General features: G+C 44.0%; 1 protein-coding gene across 1 annotated transcript; it reads right to left on the reverse strand.

The window, feature by feature from the left end:
* Positions 1–3,695: 3,695 nt before the first annotated feature.
* On the reverse strand, positions 3,696–14,194 carry Calm1 (calmodulin 1). Its single transcript, XM_027419102.2, has 6 exons — positions 13,986–14,194; positions 11,200–11,230; positions 9,938–10,081; positions 7,837–7,943; positions 7,324–7,459; positions 3,696–7,168 (listed from the first exon to the last, which is right to left on the reverse strand). Exons 1-6 carry the CDS (start codon positions 13,986–13,988, stop codon positions 7,140–7,142), a joined length of 450 nt encoding a protein of 149 aa, XP_027274903.1. The 5' UTR covers positions 13,989–14,194; the 3' UTR covers positions 3,696–7,139.
* Between the last annotated feature and the right edge of the window lie 10,735 nt (positions 14,195–24,929).

A 24,929-nucleotide genomic window follows, 5' to 3' on the forward strand; every position in this document is an offset into this window, starting at 1 on the left:
CCCCCCAAAAAAAAAAGTTAAAATGCACCAGAAGTTCCCGGGGCTTAACCTGGTGGTGCAAGCTCTGCAACCCTCTTCATTAGGTTGGCAGAGTAGGTAACAGAATACTACACTCTGGAAGCCCTCACTATTACATCTAAGGAACCAGCATGAGCTAGAGCAAACCAGGTAAAAAGAGGTAGTGGTAAGATATTGTTGTGACTATTCATATGTAAGCTATATGAATCATATCTTAAGACATAAATAAAAAAATCATAGAATATATGTACTCATATATACTAAAGATTATACTTATTTTTTAAACTGCATGAAGACTATGATGGACATGGTGCTGTCAACTTGGCAAGCTCTAGGAACACATCTGGATGTTCCTGTTGGGGATAGTCTTATTTTAATTAAGGAGAAAGGACACATCTACTGTGGGTGGCATCATTCCCTGAGTTGGGATGTGGGACTGTGTAAATGGAGGAAGGAAGCTGAGCCCGGGCATGCATTCATAGCTCTGTTCCTGATTGTAAATGTCAAATGATCAAGCTGCTTCAAGTTCCTACCCCCTCAACTCCCCCACCATGATGGACTGAACCCTTGAACTGAACCAAAATAAGCCCTTTCTCCCTTAAGTTGCTTTCACTGAGGTATTTTATCACAGCAGCCAAGAGCGAAACTAAGACAGCCCCCAATATGTAAACTGTATCTCTGGATCTCCAATGGCCAGAAAAGATTCTGGATGGAAATACCAAGTGGTAACTGCAGTTTACACAGTGGTGGGCAATATGATAGCATATAGTTTGGAGATAAGGGCTATGGTAGCCCAGTCTGGCCTCAACCTTGATACCAAGCCAAGGACCTTGGACTCCTGACCCTTTGGTTTCTACCTCCCAGGAGCTGTGATTACAGAGCGTGCTATCACAACCAGCTGATGTTTCAAATTTTATACAATAGAACTCCTTTTAGACTCAGAAAGAAAGGATAGCCTATTGGTAAGTTCCTTGTCATTGGGAACATTCTAAAAACCATCAGATATAGACATTCACGTTAGCAGGAAATTGGACTTAACAATGTAAGGTAGTACTTTTGTTTTGCTTTGTCAGGACAGTTTCTTTTGTGTAGTCCTGGCTGTCCTGGAATTAGCTCTGTAGACCAGGCTGGCCTCAAACTCAGAGATCCACCTGCCTCTGTCTTTCAAGTGCTGGGATTAAAGGTGTGCACCACCACTGGCCAGCATAAGGTGGTACTTTTAACTATTACCGTTTTATAACTGTGTCTGTTTGAGGGGGGTGTCATGGCACACATTTGAAGATCAGATATCTTCCTCAATTACTCTCTAAGCAGAGTTTTTCACAGAACCTGGAGGTCACTTGAGGTCACTGATTCAACTAAGCTGGTTGATCAACAAGCTCTAAGAATTCAGCTGTCTCTGCCTCTCCAGGGCTACCTCACTGTTGTATCTAGCTTTATACATGGGTGCCTGGATCCAAACTCAAGCAAGTGTTTTTTGAACAAGCCATCTCTCCAAGAGTCCCTTTTATAAAGTTCTTGGTTTATTTTAAGATCTATATTTTTGGTTTTTGGAGACAGGGTTTCTTTGTGTAACAGTACTGGCTGTTCTGGAACTCACTTTGTAGACCAGGGTGGCCTCAAACTCACAGAGATCCTCCTGACTCTGCTTCCCGAAAGCTGGGATTAAAGGGGTATGCCACCACACCTGGCTAAGATCTATTTTATTTTTAGTTATGTGCATATGGAGTGGGGGGATGTGCAACTAAATGTGGGTACTCACAGAAGCCAGAGACATCAGATCTGCAGCTGTAGTGACGTGGGTGTTGGGAACCAAACTCAGGTCCTCAGTGTGTGTTCTTAACTGTTGAGCCATTTCTCCTGCAACCTAACTAGTCTATTGTTTTTGAGACAGGGTCCCAGTGTAGCACAGGCTGGCCTCAAACTAGCTATTTATCTGGCTTGCAACTCCTGAACTTCCTGTGTGTTGGAATTACAGTCATGCGCCACCATACTGTAACATGGTTTACTTTTTTCAGGGCCCCTTCATGTATGTTAAACATGTGACCCACAATGCCCCATATCTTCCCCATTTCCTTTAAATTATCTACTAACTTAAATCTTGATATTAATCTGTCTGGGGAAGAAAACCTACATTCATTACAAAAATGAGTAACTATAAAGAAATATTGTAATTTAATTGGTATACTAAAACTTATAAAGGGCAAGAAAATTAGTTTAAAAGCAAACTATGTGTTTCTACAAAGCCAAGACAGAAAGACTACACTCTAGTAAAATGCTCAAGAACTCATGGGGGTTGGGGGGGCTGGGCTGTGAGACAGCTAAACTGGAAGCCACATAAGCATAAAAAGAGAAAACCAACTCCACAAGTTGCCCTCTGACCTCTCCTTGTGTGCAGTCACAAGTGAATCTACACACACACACACAAAAAAAAAAATCATGCATGTGTGTATACACACAGTTATAAAATTTTTAAGGACTATCAAAGGAGACCAGGTTTTTTCTTTGGTTCTTGTAAAACTAGAAGTAAAATGTTAAGATGTGACATTTGAAATACTATTTGAATGTGTCAATTCAGTCATCCCAAAGGTTGTTGACACATAGAATAATTCTTAGGAGTGAAGCCGTTTTTTTTTTTTTTTAACCCAAGTTCAGAGAGTATCAACATGACAGGAAGCTGGCCAAGCTAGCCTCAGGACTGTGTCAGTTTTGGGGTGTGGCTCTGCAGTGTGAGCTGGCTACTGGCACTTCATGGTCCTGACAGTAAACTTAGCCTCCATTCTACCCACCAATGTTGAAGTCCCATTTGTTACCTCAAAGCAACTCCTATGGGACTTCCCAATCTTTAGACTGCTATTTTGATTGATTTAGACCCCAAGTGATGATGGCAAGCCAAATTGGTCAGGATCCCAGAAAGCCAGACCCAGGTCCGATCATTTTATTTTCAGACCAACATGGTAGGGAACCTGCCCAAGGCTACATGGGGACAAAGGCAAATCTGAGCCCAGCCCTAACATCCCAGAATGGAACTCTATCCTCCTTCTAGTGGTGTCTACACTCCTGTAGTTCCAGCTTGTATGCACAGGATGGGGTTCTTCAACCTTCTGGGGAAAGGGCTCAGCTGTCTTCTAACCAAAGCAGGGGCTTATTCTTTGACCATTCCCTTTTCAGCCCTCTGTATCCACAAAGAATGGGGGAGTCACTAGGGGAAGGGGTCTAGCTAAGATCCCTCTGAAGACAGGAGCCTCAACATCCACCAGGAGCTGTGGATGACCCTGATTTCCTGATCCTCCTGCCTCTACCTCCCCAGTGCTCAAATAGCTGGGATTGCAGGTGTAGGTCACATAGCTAAATATTTGGTGGAGCTAGGATTACAGGTGTAGGTCACATACCTAGCTAAAATACTTGGTAGAGCTGGAATTACAGGTGTAGGTCATGTACCTAGCTAAGACACTTGGAGCTGAGAATTAAACCCACGGCTTCAAGAGTGCTCCACAAGTGCTCTACCAACTGAGCTACACCTCCACCTGCCACCTAAAAACTTCATTTAAAATGTCTTTTTCCAAGATGCTCACCTGCTGCAGGGTCCAGAGGGATCTTGAGGGCAGGGAGGTCTGTCTTGTACAGGGACTGGAAGCTATGAGAGCTAAAAACCTACACAGTTCACAGTTAAGAGATGAAAGGCTGCAGAAGTGTTTATTGAATACAGTGCCAGGTTTATAAATAAAACTTATTTACAATTTCCATAGAGTTGGTCCCCCATCAGAGAGGTGGTTAAATCTCCAAAACAGTTTATCTCAAGATTTACAGAACGTTCAAGTACATCTCTTTTTCAAACAGCCACAGTGAAGGGTGACTTCAGGAACAGAAGGACCACCACCATCCTTGCTATAGGTGTTTAATGACATTGTAGTAGGTCTAGGGGAAGAACACACATCCCTACCTTCTTACTCAAAGGGATAAACAGCAAAGAATTTGTCTCCTACAGGACAACTTCAAGGGATATTTAAAAAAAAAAAAAAAAAGTAGGCGACTGCCAGCTGAGTGGGTCGGTTAAGACACAACAGTATAAATCTGGTTGCTGCCAAAAAAAAAGTAGTGTTTAGGACACACAAGAAATAATTCTAATGGCTAAGATTAATTGAACTAATAGCTGACTTGTCCAAATTTATTCTTTGTTCAAGAAGAAGTTCCCAGGATGCTGAGGGTTGAATGATAGATGCTATCCCTCTTGTGTGATAGTAACGCTAGGCCTACTGGACAGCCATTCATTACAATATGGTTACAAGTTGGACATGCACTTATAAAGAGAATATAAAACTATGTACAACAGCTCATCTTCAATGTGTTTAAGTTGCTCAAAGACACCAATTAAAATGTGCAAAAATTTGTCAAAAAAAAAAAAATCAGAAAGCCTTCCCTGGCAACAGCACATTAAAGCTCATCTGAACTATCAAGTTGTTGCCTTGCTCAACAGTTCCCCCGAACAGACGGAGAACACAGCTCTGAAGTGTGCCAAAGACTCGGCAGTTTCTTAGGGCAAGTCTCAGGCTAAAGCAGGATGCCAGCTAACTAGTCACTTTATACATATATATATATAAATATATGTATATATTTATAGAGTACTTAAGTGAGGGCGTTTACAGCAAAGTGCTATCTGACTCCAGGGGTACTGCCTTGACAGCCTACTCTTTCCCCTCACAAACTCAGACTAACACCAAACCCTGGGCTGCTTGTGCTCCAGGGTGTCAGAAGAAAAGGCTCAGGAGGTAGGGGTGCTCTGCCTCCCACCGCTCCAAACTTGACGGCTTCACGTTCCCAGGGGGTTAGGGTTTCTGGTTCCCATGCAGGATTCCTGACCACACAAGAATCCTGGTTCGAAGGTAGCCTTTTGGGACAGGCTATGGGGCTTCTCTAGTAGAGTCTACCCAGCTTCTACAAAGACTTGGTAAAAGGTAATAGGAGGTAAGTTTTTAAAACATCAGTCACCTCCAACTCCCTTTGAAACTACCAAGAGCTCAGACCACAAGCCCGAGGCTGGGTCCACAGCTGGGCAATTCAATCCCCTTACAAGACATAGCTACTGCCATTCACTTCTTCACACCGGGGTACCCTCAGTGCTCTTACCAGAAAGGAACCCCCAAGGTATTCTTAGGGATACCTAACAATTCAGAAATAAAGACAACTTACAGCTCATCAACCTGTCTGCCAACCACGCAGTCTGAAGGCCAGCAGAAACACACAAGCAATGCCTTCCTCTCCACAGCTCTGACCCACCACTCTGGCAGGAAAAAAAAAGAAAAAAACAAACCAACCCAAATGCTAAGGAGCTACAAAATGCCAGAGAGGCAGGGAGTAGGAGAGTTGGAGAAGCCAAGGGTCTATACATTAGCCCTGAATGCACCTATTTGGCTGCCAAGGGCTTGTTAGTGCTTGCTAGAACCCCGCCACTGTTCCCTACCACCCCCACACTCGGAAGCCAAAGCTCCCTGCTAATCAGATACAACCAGTTAACACCCTGAAAAATATATGAGGCCCTTGTTTCAAAATGAGCTCTGTACTAAATGCAACACACTTCTAAGTTGGGGGGAGGGGGTTCTAAATAGACCAGTACCAGCACATCTTCAGTTTTGGTTACTGGTTTATAATTAGACACAAAATTCACTCTGAGCTATAGTTTTGCTTTTTGGGTTTTTTGTTTGTTTTTTCTTTCAAGCCAGAGGCTTAAGCATTAGTTCTACTTACAGGAAGAAAAAAAAGTCAATTTTTAACAGTGGAGAGGTTAAAGGGTATCAAATTAAAAACGGGATCAAGGTGACTGGTAGTGTCTCTGACTGGATACTGCTTCCACATACACGGTGAAGATTGAATTACAGACGCACTAATCACGTCTCCTGCACAGATGGCCTCACAGGGTCATCAGCAGCACAGCTGAGAACTAAACGCACGCTGGGGAGAGGCTGTTCCCTCACTAACTTCTCTGCCTGAAAAGCTCATCAAGTGACCAGGATTTGCGTGTGAGCACGAGTGCACACACGGAGAGAAAACAGAGACTTACGTGGCCATAGATGACAAAGCAATTGGCGTCTGCCCGGTTTCACCAGATGATGCTAGGGAACTTGGGAGGGAAATGAGGTTTACACCGGAAGATGGGCATGTTTATATGTATGCTGGCCTCCCCTCCAACGGCCTTGTCCCTGTCCCCTTCAGATCTCAGCTTTACAAAGCATTTAACACCACTTTTAAGTTAATGGTCTTTTTATTGGAAAAAAAAAAAATAAAGACTAGCATTTACAACTTGGAATGGACGTAAATGATAATTTCCTGAACAGCAATGTCGATGGTTGTGCTCAAGTCCACAGCCACAGCCTACTCTGCTGGCTCCGAGTCATGGTTTGAAAGGTTTTTAAAACAGAGAGTCCAAAGATGCTCCCTTGGTAAACATTTCTTATTAAAAATTTGTGTGATTTGGTGACAGCCTTGATGTTCATTTCCCTCTAGTGCAATGCACACAGCACTAAACCATCATACTCAGGCATGCCACCAGGCTGTCATTGTCACCATGGGATTGGAGCACTGGAAGTACTTCTGGGGCTGTGTCTCCAAGTGTAACCTTCACCCATTTTCTGCACATCATCCCGAGGTAAACCAATTTTAAATGTTTGTTTGCAGTAAACTGGCTACTGACAATTTTATCCCAACAAATTGTAGAACCCATCTGAGGTTTTGAATTTGTTTTTTTCTGTTTTGGTTTTAATACAAAGGCCTGACTGTGCTCAATCGTCAAGCTGCATGCATGAGAAACTGGCCAGCCCAAACAGTGTATTATTAATCATTAGCAAATGGAACTTTAAGGAGTCCACTAGGTGCTTCCTTAGAAGGTAGTACGAGTATTTATACTGTAAAACTGATGTGGGGGCTTGATCTTTAGGGGACAGGACCACCAACCAATACATGCAGATTTTGTGTGTGGACAGAAGGTACGTTTGACATTCAGTTTTGCTAGATAGAAACAGAATGAATAAATGAACTTTTTTCTTTTTTCTTTTTTTTTTTGTAAGAGGTAAGTAAAAGATTTCAATTTGATTCTTCTAGAGGGAAAAGTAGTTGAAAGTGGGTCTTCATTTTGCAGTCATCATCTGTACGAATTCTGAAAAGACAAATATAAAGTTTAGCTTTAAAAGAAGCTGTAATGAACACATCTACTGTGTACAATACAACCGGTGGCTGTCACAGCAATCGTTAACTTGATGTGTATAGACCTGAAGGCTACTGAAAACCAGGCTCAAGACATTTAGCCTTTACCTTCATAGTTGACTTGTCCGTCTCCATCAATATCTGCTTCTCTGATCATTTCATCTACTTCTTCATCTGTTAGTTTTTCTCCTAAGTTTGTCATGACATGGCGCAGTTCTGCTGCGCTGATGTAACCATTCCCATCCTGTCAACAGGCAGAAGTTGTTACAAGGTAATGGTGGATAGAGGTTCTGGGAGAGCAAGCAGCTCTCTAACTGAACTTCCAACCCTTTGCCAACTCTGCTCTCATCAATCTCTCTCCCATCCCCAATTCCCACCAGTCATCAAACACAGGACAGAATGCACAGAGGGTTTTTCAAAAGCAGACAGACACCAAACATAACAAAGACAGCAACGATTCAGCATTTTTCTCTGCTGGGCCTCACTTCAGCCAAGTCAATACAGTCACTTACAGGAGTCAAATGAGAGGCACAGACACTCAGGCTAACTCTAACCAGCCAGCAGTGAGATCACAGAGGCCATGTTATGCACCTCCCCAAGCACGCAAGTGTGCAAGATTACCTTGTCAAAAACTCGGAATGCCTCGCGGATTTCCTCTTCGCTATCTGTATCTTTCATTTTTCTAGCCATCATGGTCAAGAACTCTGGGAAGTCAATGGTGCCATTCCCTTTAATGAAAAAAAGAAAACACTCATTCAAGGTAAGCATCACACTGACACTCCTGAGCAGTAATAATCTCATAACACTGTTTGGGATGCTCGGGCAGATGCATTCAGTAGGATTCAAGTGATAACTAAAATGTTGAATTGCTGTTTTTCTTAAGTCAACCTTCTGCAATCAAAATGGTCTCAAATACCCCACAGAGCAATGTCACATGGCTCAAGCTACTAGGCAATGCCCAACACAGCATTTACAGGTGCAAAGGAAGCCACGCCTCTTGATTCACAATCATGAAAGTAGACTCGACAGTTCAAAGGAAAAGAAAGCATGCAATTGCCTGTTCAGGGAGAACATTCAGGCTTAACTAATACTGTCCTAGAGATGTACAAATTGTTTTAGGGGAAAAAAAGAAAATGAGAGCAAGAAAACTGCCTACGACACCCTGGCCAGTCTCTCTTCTCCCAGGTGCACTCCCACCTCTACTATGCAGGGATCTAGCCATGGTCCTATTCAACCTGGCTTTCTGGTTTTGTTTTGGTCCTGGGGATTGACCCCAGGGCCTCTCATGCCAAGCACACACTCTTACTCCCAAACCCCAGATTCAGCATTTTCATTTTCCACGAAGGGAAAAGCTCAGAAACCATTTTCAGTTTAGGATCATTACTGTTCAGGAAATGGTCAGAGGAATCCACTCAACAGCCAACATTCCAAACAACTCCTCTAAAGCTAAGAGAGAAATATTCCCAAATAAAAATCCCAGATTAACACTAGCTTGAATTAAATGGAAATAAAATTACAAAAAAATAAAAAGAAAAAAGAATCGGAGGTTATTTACAATTCATTTTCACTGTAACATTTAAAACAAGTAACTTCCAAGGCTTGTGTAGATGGATGGCTTAGTGCCCTGGGTTCAATCCCCACATGGCATAAGGATGTAAGTGAACACAACATCAAAATCCCTAGTGTCTTTATGTAAGACACAAGAAATGACTAAGTGCTATCTATAAGCATCTGAAGATAGCCTTAGGTATCAAAACAAGGTTTCAAACAACTTCTCCTACTGTGTTTCATACAATCTGACAGTCAAATATACTACTCTCCCTACCAAGCCTGGCTTCCCAGGATTTACATACCATAAAACAGGAAAGGCCCAACCCATGCTCCCACATGGTCGATCAACTCGACAAGACAGAATGGTGGCCTGCTTTTCCTAAAGCAGCATTGAGGAGAATACTCTTCAGCAGTACGTCAATGGGCACAGAAAACCAAGTCTATTACAACACTCTATGGTGCCACACTTTTCTAATGGCCCCTCTCAGGGCAGACATCTACAAACAGCTTAGATCCAGCTCTGCCCTCCGAGCTCCTTTGAAATTGTCATCTATATTCTTGGGACACACATTCCTGGATGTATTGAGACTTTTCAACGAGGGGAGAGAGCCTCCCAACCAGCCCACTGTCAAAGGGGGCAGTAAAAGCATGCTATCTGCCATTGTCGTCTAGAGGGTGGACAGAGGACTACTATGGGGAGCCCTGAACCTTACACAGCTTCCCTTAGAATCTTAGAATTCCACAAATGCAGTCTTCAGACACTACTCAGTTCCCAGCTAATGTCCAAGGCTGCCTCCCCCTTCACCCACTGCCTCAGGGGCTCTGCCTCATCTTAGAAACAACAGCTTCTTTAAAAAGCAGAGCTCTCTGGCTACTCCTTTCTTCTTCCCCCACAGGACACGGTGCAGCCTCATGAGCCAGCTGATCAAAGATTGTAGCTGTAGGTCCCAGTAAGTAGAAAGAAACAATAGTGATCCGATCCAGGAAACGGTCTAGACATCGGCAGAGGAGTGAACTGAGCAGCAAGCCCAGTCTTCTATTTTAATGTTAGGAGGCTGTGAGGCAACCAGAGAGAGGAACTCTGCATATGTGCTTTGCTCTCGGGACCTTAAAAACACTCTGTAACAAGTCTGAATTTGAATTACACAACACTCAGGTCTAAAGCTCTTACCATCGGCATCCACTTCGTTGATCATATCCTGCAATTCAGCTTCTGTTGGGTTCTGACCCAGTGACCGCATGACAGTCCCAAGTTCCTTTGTGGTGATGGTGCCATCACCATCTTTATCGAATAGGGAGAAAGCTTCCTTGAATTCTGAAAAGAGAAGTTTACTCCTTAGAATCAATGTTTTCACCCAACACTATTCTGACACACATTTCCCTGGGGCTTGCCAAAACAAGCTGTCCAAGTTATCAGAAACCACCTGGCCTTTATCTTGTGAAATAATAACCACAATAGGCCTGTGGGTCTGGCCAACACACAGTAGCCCAGAAAGCAAACACTGTCCTGGTAACCACCTCAATAAAGCTACAATATCCTATTTTTTTTAAAAAAGCTAGCTTGAACATACTTAAATTGGTCGTCAAGTGCAATCTGAGACTGCAAGTTACAGTAAAGCCCTTCAAAGAAAGTCCTTTCATGTCACACTTTTATAGCCACAATGAACCCTTGTTTCGTAGCAACATGGTTACTAGAAAGGTTTGTTCATAGCAAGTTGGCACCTTCTTTGTCACATTCATATTTTTCAGAATTCCAGGTTTCCTAAAAAGAAACCCTTTTTTTAAAAAAAACAAGATTTATGTGTATGAGTGTTTGCCTGCATCTATAGATGTACACCATGTTCACACCTGGTGTCTACAGAGATCAGAGGACGGTACTGGATCCCTTGGAACTTGAGTTATAGACCATTGTAAATTACCATATGCAAGAGCAATGAAATGCTCTTCCCCACTGAGCCATCTCTCCAGAAACCACCTTAAAACATGAAGATAAAGATCTCTATATAACAAGTTCTAGGATAGCAAGATTTACAAGGGGAGACCACACCTCAAAACAAAAAAACCGAACCCCCCACCCCAGCAAAAAAGAGTAAAGACTAAATTAATGTGATTCATTTCCCAAATACTGCAGCACTGAATTTACCCATTTCCATGTATTTTAGTATAGCAAGCAGAAGCTTTCTTAGTAACTACTGAGAGATCTATGGCCTAGAACTCTGGAGTAGGGTCAGTGGATCTTGTTCTCTGCACGGCTGTGCAGACCCCAGTGTGCTAGGCAAGCAGGGTCCACTCCATGTCATCTCTAAAACATTTGTCCTCAACTGATTCTGTTCAAGAACCCTTGGAAAAATCAAGCAGAGAGTAGAGGGGAGGGGACCACAAAGGAGACACAAATAGTTCCAGTTTCCAGGGCCTCCCCAGTCTTCAACTTACCAGCAATCTGTTCTTCAGTCAGCTGATCAGCCTACATGGAGAAAGAAATGGTCATAATTCCATCTAGACAATAATCTAGCTTCCCTAATTATACTTTAAAATTGTGGGGTTTTTTTTCAATTTAATATTTAAAAAACAAAAAAAACCAAAAAAACCCAAGTGTTTCAAAATCATTAGCACTGCCATCTAGTGAAAGTTACTACAATAAAGGAAAACTGTTTAGACTCGCTGAACAATAAAGGGTGACAAAGAAGTGACAACATCAGCTGGCTTCATTTCTTTGGCCCAGGGCTTGCAGTATGCACTGCAATCCAACCAGTCAGTCATACTGCGGGATATGGCGCCTCTAGTGATCAAAGTGCCCACAGCACCAGCTGCAGCAGCAACAGTCGCAGGCAGAGAAGGAAGAGCGCCACCTACTGCGCCATAAACACTGCAGTCGCTGCTTCCATCCAAGAGACCCAACCCAATGCCACTGACAAGGCAGCCAGGACCAGGATCCTGTCCAGGGCAGGCAGGCTTTTAGTGCACCTTGCGCATAGCTTCAGGCCCTCCAAAATCTCCACACTATCGTTACATAATGGCATTGGAGTGGATTAACAGGCTTTTATACCCATTTTATGAGAAACAATTAAGTGGGGAAAAAATACAGTAATGGGTTACCCACCCCGTTTCATTTCTATGAAATGAATGCTTTCCTATCATTTAAATTAGGCAGTTATTTGCTAAAAGCCTACCATTTCAACGGTTAATGCCTTTGGTCAAATTATCCTGTGATTGGGAAGCTAGGAAAAAACCTGAATCTTAGGACTATTACAAAACTGCAAAAATGAAGTACACAGAAAACAATACTCTTATGAGGCGATATGATAGCCCTTTTCCTCATGTACAGGAGAAACTATTATCATTTCCTGGTATTAACACTAGCCATCTTAAGACTAACAGAAAAGCTGCTTATCGTCAACATTCAACATTTCCATGCGCTAAATGGCCACAAAGGTAGTTTTCTTTTGCACTACTGCACCCCCTGAATCTGTGCCTCCAGCCAGGGGAACTCAAGATCTCGAGGAGAGTATTTATTTTTATTTTAATGAAGCCAGTTACAAAATAAAACTCCAAGAGAAACCCGATGGTACCGGAGTTCATTCTTTTCCGTGGGAACTCACCTTATGCATTGATTTGAGTGAGGAAGAACTTTCTACTTTTTATTTTTTAAGGGGTCTTCCCCCTCTATCCGTTACTGGAAAGCTACTTTTAAGGCAAACGGAGACACGACGATTTATGTAATGCCCAGCCGTGTCAGTCTCGTACGACAGGAAGCACTGCCACACCTCGTAGGAGAAAACTGTCAGCTCACCAGGGAGAAGAGTTCCACCTCCTCGAAAAATTCTGACTAGAGAGGCCTATCAAGTGCATCTTATCTACCTTCAGGACAACGGCTCCCTCCCTCACCCTCACCCTCACCCCCCAAGTCATTCTGGCCCCGGGTCAAAGGCGTTCCAGAACCCTGCCAGCAACCATCTAGCAAGCAGCCCCGCCAGGGCAGAAAGTGCGGCTGGTGATGTCAGCTCTGCCCGGCGAGGGACAAGGGGGCTGTGGCACACGCACCCGGCCAAACGCACAGTCGCGTCTGGCAATCCAGAGGCTGGAGAGAAAGCGGAAACGTGGAGATGGGCATCTCCCTGCCGCCTAGGGAGTGGCGTGAACAAGGGGCACACCGGGCTAGGGGCCGGACTTGGGGTACAGGCCCAAAGGGGGGAGGGGGGACCCAGGACGGGGGTGCAGCCTAGCCCCGGCACCTCCCACCGCTCCTGCTCCCCTAGGCACTGAGCCTGCCGCTGCCGCCGCCTCCTCCCTAGCAGAAACTTTGCGTCTCTAATGGAAACCGTGGCGCGCGCCAACTCTCTCCTCCCCCGCCCCGCCGCCCCAATTAGCGCGAGCCGAGCGCCTCCCGCGGGAAGGCCTGCCTGCCTGCTGCCTGCCTGCCTGCCTGCCTCCCCGCGGACCCGGCCATCGCGCCCGCCTAGCACCGCGCCAGGAGGGGGCCGAGGTTGCACGGCCCGGCCACGCGCGCCGGCCACCCCGCAGGGCCCCGCCCGGGTGCAGGGCGGCCGCTTCCGCCCTCTCCGCCCCCCAGCCTTCGCCTTCCTGCCCCCAACCCCACCCTTCCCAGGCTCCTTCCTTCCCAGCTCACGCCCGCGCCGCGCCCCCCGGGAGGAAGGAGGGGACCGCAGCCGAGGGAGGGTGCCCAACTGGGTCGGCCAGGAAGACTGGAGGTGGCTTGAGGGCACCCCAGAGCCCACGGCCCCAGCACCGGGCCCCAACCGGCTCGCCCCGGCCCATTCATTCTCCACGGCTGGGGACTGGCTATCGGGACGTCGCGGCCTGCCCCGCCCGGCTTCCCCGCCCCGCCGGCCCCGGCCGAGGAGCTGCGCTGCAGGCTGCCCGGGTGCGGCGCGCTGGATGCAGTGGGTGCGGGGCTGGGGGAGGGGGGATGCGGAAGGCCCCGGTGCAGCTGTGGCAGCGGTTCCAGCCCGCGCACAGCCCACGGTGGAGTCCAACCCCGGGGGCGTCCAGAACCCAAGAGGAGGATCCCTGGCAGCCAAAGCGGAGGTGCAAACCCGAAATGCATCCTTTTTAACCGCAGCCGCTGTGTATCACCCGGCAAAGAGGGATTGGGAGGGGGTGGGGGGATAATCTCAGTCACGAAAAGGCAAGAGTCAACCACAAATCTGTGAAGGGAGCTTGGGCAGCTGCTACGCCTGCGACTGCCGATCCCGACCTACCATGGTGCGAGCGAAGGAAGGAAGCGCGGAGCAGGCGAAGGTGGCTGCACTAGCGCAGGGGCTCTGACCGCCGAGGTGCCTCCGCGGCTGCTGCTGCTGCTGCTAACCCGCTACCTGCGCTCTGCGCTGAGCCTCAGCCGCCGCCCGACTGCGAGTAACGGCACCGCGGACACGAGACTCCCAGCACCACTGCCGTAGCGCGAGCCCGTGTGCCGCGGTATATATACGGTGCGCCGTATCCCTCCGCCGCGGCAGCACCGCCTCGCGCAGGGCGGCGCTGCGGCAGCCGGGCCTCACCGCAAGGCCCCGCCCCCCAGGCGCGCCCGGCGCGGCGGGCCCATTACGCGGGCAGGGGTCACTGGGGAGTGCAGCGCTCGGGCGTGGGTGCTGGCCTGGGGCAGTAAGGGTCCCGTAGAGATGGGGTGCCCCCGTAGCGAGATCTGGGGTCTGCCTCGGGCTCCCAGCCCTGTGGGGGTCACCCAGCCCCACTCCACCTGTGTGTCCCCCTCCCACCACTCCTGGTGGCTGTAGGGTCGCAGAGCCACAGTCCTGGGTCCCCACCGGCCGCTCGGTGCCTGTGGAGGTTGGAGAGCTGAGGACAGCGGCGGGGAGGAGCTGAAGGGGGGGGGGATATCAACCTCACACCGAGCTGCAGAGGAGAGGGGACTGTGTGTGGACAAGGTGCTTGGCCTTGGTGAAGAAATGGGTTGGGTGTTTGATTTTTCTCGTTTTGGAGAACTCTCCCCGTCTCCGTTGCTAAGTCTGTGTCATATTTACATATCCAAGCAGTCTACTGTTCGTGTTTTTTACGTTTCCACTAAAATTTTAAAGATGTTTGAAGATTTGTCCCCTGCTGGATTTGTCCCCCCCCCCCGCTCCCCGAGGCAAATTCTATTCGGCCTGCTTCTAAAATTAATGCAGTGAGCAGCTTATGGAGACCTTAAAACCCGTGCTTTGAGTTTTTCCTAATTGTCCTGGTCCTGAAAATTCATACACACAAAGGAAGAGAAAGATACTCAGAATTCCTCCAATTACAGCTGGGACACCCACAGCCAATTGATTCTAGTAGGGAACTCGACTATCTTAATTACAATCTTAATTATAATCCTTAAATAATGTTTTAATCTTTAAATTTACTATTCTCCATTCCCTGTAAACGGGGGTGGGGGGACGGACAAAAACTTTCAGGTCTTAATGTGGAGCCTGGGACTTAAAAAAAAAAAAAAAAACTAACAAAATGCTGCAGTTTCTTTTCTTGCCAAGACAGAATACAGAAATTGATCTTTTGTTTGCAAGGCCAGGACAAGTTGCAGGTCGTTTATTCTTTCAGAAATTGTGTCAAAATGTGTGATTAGCATTCTGTGCTGGGAAAATCTCAGTTGTATTTCTTCCTTGGTTTTGGCAGAGTCTCCAGATAGGTGTTTTAAAATAATAGAAAATGTCCCTGCACATTGCAAATGCCAAAGGACTTCTTAGGATTGCCTCAGACAGGGTGTCAGCAACGGTGGCACTGTGCTTAATTGTGTTCTTTCTGGAATGCTATAGAAAGGGTGAACCTGCTGTTTAAGGAGAAGCTATAGCAGCAAGCCCAGGAAGCGTGCTGGCTCCCTCTGCAAATGGTTTAAAACACACACACACACACACACACACACACACACACACACAACTATCCTGCGTTCACAGAGAAGAACAGAGACTAATACAAAGTGAGTTTAAAGCATATTCTACAATCTACTGAATTACAGGTCTACATGGCCAGGCTTGTGTTATAATTGTTTCATTCCTAAAGGAATTTGTATTTTTTTTTCTATCAGGCTTTTCATAAGGTAGTTAGCTAAATGCATTTTAACATATGGTTTGCAATGATACGGGAGAAATAATGGCCTAAAAATGAAATGTTTCATTATTGAGGATCCTTTTGTTTCAAGCAATCTTCCATCCCTTGTAATTATTTTGGTTACATAGTTACAATCTATGGTTTTGCAAAAACCAGTCAAATATTTTTTCTACGTCATTTAACTGTTTCACTAAATAAAATGTTTTGAAACATTTTCATGACTTTACTTGCTAAGCACCATTCATTTATCTTAAAGTTATTTTAATCATCATAGAACAATTCTCTGTTTGTTCATATTTTACGAATGAGTGCTCTTTTGGAATTCTTTAACATATTAGCTTTCAAGTGTAGTGGGTTTGTAATGAGGTCATGCTTTACACAGTTTTACGGCTAGTTTCACACACTGAAATATAAGAAGGTCAAGTGACTTGCCCAGGATCTTCCTGAGAGTCGGTGATTGGGCATAAACTAGAGCGTGAGTCTTTGCTTGGGGCTCTAATATTAGATTGTATATTAGTGTATATCTGAAAATTTAAAGATACAATGTTAAATATTTGCCTATTTCAGAGGTCAGGCTTTCTGGCTCACAACTTAGTATTTGTGTTGCAGGGAATTAACTTCTTAATTTATGAAGAGGTCAGCAATTAAAAAAAAACAAATTATGGTAATACCATAATGTACCAAGAACCCGAAAGCCTATGGAACATTCTGTGATATTAAGACAATATTTCTATGTGAAATTATTTAAATCAAATAATGTTAAGTAGAAGAGAAGCAGAAAGAATGCAGCCCCGGGCCAGGAGTCTCAAGACTGCCCCGTGCCAAGCCTCAGCTTCTTCTCTCCATGACCCCTTCAATCCAGCTCTCATGCTGCCAAAACCAGTACCACGTGGGAGACTCTTAAACATTGCCAAGTTTGGCTGCCAGCTTGAGACGCAGCCTTGGCCCCCCTGGACCACAGCTTCTGTGTGCTGACACTAAGGAAATACTTCCCAGAAGGCTTTTGCCTCTGCAATGCTGGTGTCTTCTTAATCACAACTGACTTTTCTGTACCAGATGAACAGCACTTAACTAGAGACAGGACCTCAAAATTGGAAAACAGACTTGAGTCAAGCAAAGAGTTCACTCCCACGGATACATTTTAAAAACTTAGGTTTATTTATTTTACTTTATGTGAATATTATGTGCACCAGACAGCCTGCCTGTCGGATTCCCTCAAACTGGGGTTACAGACAGTTGTGAACCACCATGTGGGTGCTGGGAATTGAACCCAGGTCCTCTGCAAGAGCAACAAGTGTTCTTAACTGCTGAGCCATCTCTCCAGCCCTTCCATGGATTCCTAATTTAAATACATCACACCAACAGCCCCAGTAGCATCTCTGAGCAACTCTCAAACTTCCCTCTGGAAGATTACAGGCCAGGCCTTGATCATCTATATTTTTCCCAATATCTTATCTTCCAAGTTCTTACAAAAACATCCCATTAAACCCTAAGTACTCAACAGCTTTCCCAGCTTAAAGTTCCAAATGCTTCTATACCTTCCCCAAAGCCAACATGGTCAGGTTCATCACAAACCCCTCTTTTAGGTATCAATTTCTTTTTTTTTTGCCTTTTTCTCTTTTTTTCCATTCATTTATTTAGTTCATAAATAAAGTCATGCACAACTATGATACAGAATACAGTATGTTCACAATGGCATGGCTTAATTAAACCAATTAACATGTTATATCACACATATTCATCATTTTTGTTTTGAGAACACTTAAAGTATACTATCTCACAACTTTTAAAATACAGCATATTGTTATCAACCATATTTATCATGCTCTCAGTAGACCTCAAGACTTCAGAGAGTCCATGCCTCTTGTCCAACTGCAGTTTTATATCCTTAAACCAATCGTTTCCCCATTGTTAAAAGACCCACATTGAAGCCTAATAGCCACAATTCTGCTCTCTGTTCCCATAAGTTCATCATTTCTAGGTTACACATAAAATTGAAATTGTGTGACATTTGTCTTCCAGTGTGTCACTTTTTTTTTTTTGGCAAGCATATAACTTTACTACTTACTAAAGATGAAATCAAATTTGATGCACAGGTGAGCACTCACTGAAACACCTTGGATTCATCACATATTTGAGTTTCAATTAGCTAACATATATATATATATATATATGGAGAGAGAGAGAGAGAGAGAGAGAGAGAGAGCAATAATGGCAATATGTTTTGCATCAATAGCATGTGTAACAGCTTTTCCAGGTTCTGCAGTCCTTTGAACAAAATGGTAGAGACATCCAGCACACTCCATTTTAAAAAAACAAAAAACAAACAAAAACCACAACAACAACAAAGTAAAAAACAGAATCCCAGAAAACAGCACAGTTCTGTTACTCTTGTGGTACTTGGCACCATTTTTTTTTTAAATTAGTTTCTCAGTCATCATCTGGGAGGAAACCATTCTGAGCAACATCATTAAAAACAGCTCTGACAAAGCATGGTCACTGCTATGTATCATAAAGCAGGTCCACATATGAGTGAGTACATATCATGTTTGTCTTTTTGTGATTGGGTTATCTCACTCAGAATGGTTTCTTCGAGTTCCATCCATTTTCCTGCAAATTTCAAGATTCCATTGTTTTTTTTTTTTTCTTTTCTGCTGAGTAGTACTCCATTGTGTAAATGTACCACAATTTCTCTATCCATTCTTCAGTTGGGGGGCATCTAGGCTGCTTCCAGTTTCTGGCTATTACAAATAATGCTGCTATGAACATGTTAGGTATCAATTTCTATTCTAATTTTTTTTCTGTTGCTTCGATAAACACCATGATCAAAATCAACTTGGGAAGGAAAGGGTTTATTTTAGCTTATCGATTACATAGTCCATCAGTAAAGGATGCTAAGGCAGGAGCTCACAGGAGAAACCAATGGTGGAATGCTGGCTACTGGAGTGCTTCCTCAGGCCGGTTACCTTAGAGCTCTACTAACATTCCTATACGGCCCAGACCCACCTGCCTAGGGATAGTACCACCCACAGTAGTCTGAAACTCTCTTACATCAATTAGCAATTAAGAAAATGCCTCACAGATTAATCTGATTGGGCCAATTCTTCAGCCAGAGTTCTCTCTTCCAGGTGACTCTTAAGTTTGTATCAAGTGGACAGCTGAAGTTAACTACAACACCACCCTTTTGCTCATGGTTATGGATATGCAACACAACAAGATGGAGTCAAGGACAGAGAGCTAGGATCTGGAGAAATAAGTGGCCTGACTTGGACCTTTAACTATGCTTTAACTAAATGAACTCTTAAGTCACAAGCAGTCAGTGAGTCCATGACTCAAGAGAGTAAGATGCCCAATGGGATAAGATTATAGTTTTGTTCTTCAGTTGTCTATACTGAACTCAGGCTCCTTTAAAAAGAGGCATCTGACATGTATAATGTATCATGTTTTGTTGTTTTTTGTTTTTTGTTTTTTTTTTTTTTTTTTTTTTTTTTTTTGAGAGTCTAGCTATGCAGCTTAGGCTGGCCTAGAATTCTCTATGTAACCCAGGCTGCTCTTGAACTTATTATCCTGCCTTTGTATCTGGAGTGCTGGGATTAGGGGTATGCTACAAAGATCAGTCCTTTAAATCATATTATTTTGTAAACAATTAAGCAACCATTGTCCTTATATTTCAAAACCCAAATGCAAAATTACCTTGAATCAGTATTCAAATCTTAGTCAGCAACTTACCACGTCTACCAAATACGCTGCGGGTGGGGGTCTCACCATAGCCCAGATTTATGACAACAGGCTTTCTGCAATTGTTTAGTTGGGGGAGGGTTGTGTGATGTGAGATAATGCTCTTGTGCACTGTAAAGATTTGTCAATTGTACTGGTTTAATAAAATGATGATTGGCCAGTAGCCAGGCAGGAAGTATAGGCGGGGCTACCAGACTAGGAGAATTCTGGGAACAGGAAGGCAGAGAGATGAAGTTGCCCTCCAGATGCAAAGGAAGCAAGATGAGAATGCCTTACTGATAAAAGGTACCAAGCCACATGGCTAAACATAAATAAGAATTATGAATTAATTTAAGTTGTAAGAGCTAGATAGTAATAAGCCTGAGTAATAGACCAAACAGTTTATAATTAATATGAGCCTCTGAGTGTTTATTTGGGACTGAAAGGACTGAAAGAAACTACAGTTTTGTGACCACTGTTAGTTGGCATGGCAGGTTTTTTAGGTGACTCAGTTTGCCTTAAGAGCAGAGTAAGCGATATGCACAAGTTGGCCCTGAATGGCGTATAATTGAACTGTAATGCTAAATTAGATAAGTTGATGCTGATTGCAGAATATATCAAAGAAATGGCCTCGCTAATTCCAGAAGAGTTAAGATCCAATTAGTAGGAACTGGGGAGATGGCACAGTGGGTGAGAGGGGCTTGTTGCACAAACATGAAGACCTGAGTTTGAATCCCCAGCAGTCATGTAAAAAGCTAGACATGGTTGCATGTGCCTGTAATCCCCACATTGGAAGGCAGAGACAGAAAGACCCTGGGATCTCACTAGCAAGTCAGCCGGCCAGCCAGGCAGCCCACCAGGCAGTGTTAACAGCAAGCTTCCAATTTAATGAGAGATCCTATTTTGCAGCAAGAACTGTCCATTACAGTAGCCACCAACCATCCATAGCTATTTAAATCAAGTAATTCCAGTTAAAAAAAAAAACACAGTTCCTCAGTTTTGCTAGCAATACATACTCCCATATAGAAGATGGTTATTGTATTGAACAATGCAGAATGCATCCATCATTGAGGAAACTTCTGTTGGGTGACACATTCTAGAGATTTTTAAAAAGGAAAAATGTGTCCATATGTGTCTAGATAAGTGACCCTGAAGCCCCCAATGTCTTAAATATCAGCCCACAATTCTTTGTTTAGCCCAATGAACCATCCCCTTCCCCACAGAACACACAGGTGCCAGGTTGGTTTTGACAGGTCACACCCCTGCTCAACACCTTTAGTGGCTTCCTTCTTTCCATAAAAGCTCCTCCATAAGTTACCATCTGATATTCTTTGAGCTCGGTGTAATCTCGGCTTAACAAGTGCCAACAGATTATTGAATTAGTGTGTCATGCAATTACTTCTGGGACTGGAGAAGACAGAAGTGGAATAAAATGGAACACTGCAAAGGAAGTCTCTGGCTTCGTTAATAATCTACCACCAAAATCACTCTTCCCTAATTTGGTGGCACTCCACATGGTGCCAAGAACACACTGGACTGTCCCTGCTTTGACTCTGATGGTGCCCTCTACTGCACTAATGGATACCCAAAAGGCTGACCCATCTTTGTCTGTAGCTCTCTTTAGGCGGTTACATAATGGGCTCCAACCCTTGCTGCTTACAATGGAGAAAATATAGCCAAAGTCAAGCTGGACTTTGGAAAAGCTATTTTTCTGCCCAAATCCAAGAAGCTGCTGGAATTTTATTCATCCTAAGTAGAGGCTCTGGGCCATTGGCAAATAAACCAACTCTAGGCATCACAACAGCATGGTTGACTTAGGTGATCAATGAAAAGAAGTTCTTGCCAATGGGTTTTCAATTGCACAGCAAGTATGGCTGTATCCCTTCATTGTCACATCCTCTTCTATAAGACCAATGACGTGCAGAAATTCTGGCATGTTTCAATGACAGGCTGAAATAGCCTTGTCTAGTTTACAAGGCTGCTTGCTTCCTTCATATCACAGACCCAGCCATTTCATCTGTGAAACTGGTATAAGGACCACACTCCTCTGGGCTTGATGTGAGGGTTATATGAGAGGGGAAACGTGTCGAATTAGTTTGCAAACAATAGGCTCCAGAAACAAATATAACGTGTGCTTGTTTGTGACATTTGAAAGACCAGTAGGTCAAAAGTCAATTCAGAATCAAAATCAAGGACCTGGAGTGAGTCTAAGGCATTAGCAGTAGAAGAATTAAGGAGGTCTCCCTTAACAAGCAGGTCCCAGGGGCCAAAAGCCCTGGGCTGCCCCCACCATGCCACCACTCTTAAGGGTCATCAATGCCTTCCAAATCCCAAAATATTTGTGACCCAAGAGAACTGATGAATGGTCTCACGTTTCTAGGCTCTGGCTCTACCTGGCCACACACAGTTTCAGAGAAGCATCTGTTTCACACCAAGTTGGAAACCTAGGAAAATTTCAGAACTGCGACATGAAAACCTATTGTAGATGGGCTGGCGAGTGCTTCTAATGGAGGCATTTCCAATGTTCAAACTCTAAAGAAAGGTGGGAGACTAAACAAAAGTATTGAGCACTGTGTCTCTACTTTGTGGTTTGCATACGCCTTGCAAGCATTGTTCTGGATGGCAAGACTTCAGGCTCCAGCCAAGCTGTTCCTGCCCTCTCAACTTTTGCTAGGTTAGGGAGTCAGGGTGCTGCTAAAGCCATGAAACGAGCACTTTGATCTGGGAAAGAGCACAATATGCTAAGCAAGTCCAGTCATACCTGTTTGAACCACCTGGGAAAAAATTTAAGACACCAGCTAGAAGTTGCATAATAGAAAGCAAAAGTATAACCATGAACTTTTGATCTATACCTACCCAGTGCTGGAGTACAGCTGAGCCCACCATGTCTGGGTTTTCACCTAGGTCTGGGGTTTCATGCATGCTAGGCGAACACTCTATCAACTGAGCTACACCCCGAGCCCCTATTCTTTCTTTTCTTTTCCTTATTGTTCTCCTCCTCTCCCCACCCCACTCCCAGTCTCCTTATGTAGCCCAGGCTGATCCCAAGCTTATTATCCTTCTGCCTCAGTGTTTCAAACACTGGGATTATGAGAGCATAACACCATGCCCCATTTATGATTATTATTTACTAGCACTTTACCATACTCTAAAAGCTGCTTCAGGATTTTATATGAACTGTTAATTGTGTAGCTACATTCCTTTGTTACCCAACTCAAAAAAAAAAAAAAAAAAAAAAAAAAAAAGCTTCTCTGTATTATTCTAGGATCGAGGAAAGGAAATAGAGCCACGCTGAAGAACACAGAAGTGAAGAAACCATAAGGCTTAACACAAGACAGTGTCAGCAACTTAGATGAAGGGCAAAGATTTTAAACAAGCAGTATAGATAAGGCCTAGCTGGGAGAACAGTTCTGCACAGCCAATCCTTAAGTGAAATAACAAAGTCCAAAGCAAAGTCATCTTGGGATTGTCCACAATCACTGGGAGGCCCTGAGGATGATAACATCCCCTGTTTTCCTTATTGCAACTGCTCTTTGTTGATTACAGTGTTTTCAGAGGTCCAAAGTCAAAGAGAAGAGCAGGGTCATGTGGTCCTAAAGCCTGCTCAGTCCCCTACCTTCTCAGGAAAATGGGAAAGTGAGGCCGGGTGGCCTTTCTCTGATCCCTTCTGGATTCGAAATTCCATGCTTCTAAATATGTAGCTGGTGGAGTCTGTGAGGACCTTGTGCAGAATTCCCTGATAGTTAGGAGAGTGGTGGGGACAAAGATGTTGATGGAGTCAAGTCATGCTGGATTTGGCTCAATGTGTCCTTTTCCAAACGTTAGCCGTTCAGAGTATAGAGTGCCACTGGGACAAATGACACTTGTATAAAACACTAAGCCCAGAGTAAGCCATATCTTCTCAATAAATGATCCTGGTATCTATTCCTCCAAATTACCAAAAAGATGGAAAGGGGAAAAGGACCGTCCAAAGCTGTCAGAGGATATTACCTCTTCACAAAAGACCAGAGAAGCAATGATAGTGGGGGAAAGCCAACTATTGGAGTGACTCAGATTTTTTTTAAATGTTTCTTCTAAATCTTAGTAGTCTTCAAAAATATAATACATACAAAAGAGAGCTTAGCAATCAACCCTGACATTTAAGATTTATGACTGTTCCATTAATGATATTTCCTTAATTTAAAAATCAAAAGTACGAAGGATAGTGATGGTCCATGCCTTTGATCCAAGCACTCCAGAGGCAGAGGCAGAGGCAGAGGCAGGCAGATCTCCAAGTTTGAGGCCAGCCTGGTCTACAGAGTGAGCTCCAAGACAGTCAGGGTTACACAGAGAAACTCTGTCTTAAAACAACAAGAAACAAAAGTGGAGACAATACACAAAGAGAAACTGTACCCTCTACACTGCAGATACTCCATGTGTATTGGTTGGTTTTCTTTTGTTTGGTTGGTTTTGGTTTTGGTTTGTTTGTTTGTTTGTTTTTTGTGGGGTTTTTTTTGGTTTTTTTATTTTTTACTCATCAGATCAATTCCAGATTTTTCTACCACTGACGTGGAATGGAATAAAACCATTCCTTTACTCCTTCAGGAGACCTTCACTGAGCTAGAATGAAAAAGCAAGTTTATATAAGTATAGGGAATATAAGCACATGTTGAAGAGGCCCCATCCTGAAGGAGCTCACAACTCAGTGAGCTAATCCACTGATCCCTGGGACAAAACCCAACAACTTTCCTATGTACTAGAATTGAAGTAACATGCTATAAAGAATACTTCAAATTTAGGTAAACCAATGACAGACTTTATAGAAAATCTAACTTCTTGGCATATGCAGACCCTCCCTTCGGAAATACTTTGAAGACTGAATTTGAAAAGAAAGTTAAAAGAGACTTTGAAAAGTTGAAAGTACTGTCAACAGGAACAGTTCTAAATATGACACAATTAGGTTATGGTTCAATTTCTTCATAGCAGAATCAAATAACAGAGCTGGGAGGCAATCTGGAACTCATCTAGTCTGGTCATCTCATTCCGCAATCTAGACAACAGAGGTTCCAGGAACAGAGGAACTTACCCAAGAATTCCCAATTTGTGGAGAGCTCTCAGATCTCTTTTCTCACATCACAATCTGATTTGATACAAATAAGTCACAGTAGATACTCCAGGCACTCCGCAAAAGAAATGTGATGGATTGTTTCTATGGGCAGGTAGGTATTTCTGTGGTGAAATGGCCACAAGTTATTTGCCCGCTTGGTAAACATTTTAGGAGAGGCTGCTAAAGGCCTCCACAGAGAAATTCACAGCTTTTTCCCCCCTTTTGGAAAAAAAAAAAAAAAAACGTTGAGTTGGAGAAACAGCAATAAACAATTGAGAACTACAGCTTTGAATCAAAGAATAAG

The sequence above is a fragment of the Cricetulus griseus genome, chromosome 5, assembly GCF_003668045.3.
Source record: "Cricetulus griseus strain 17A/GY chromosome 5, alternate assembly CriGri-PICRH-1.0, whole genome shotgun sequence".
NCBI lineage: Eukaryota > Metazoa > Chordata > Mammalia > Rodentia > Cricetidae > Cricetulus > Cricetulus griseus.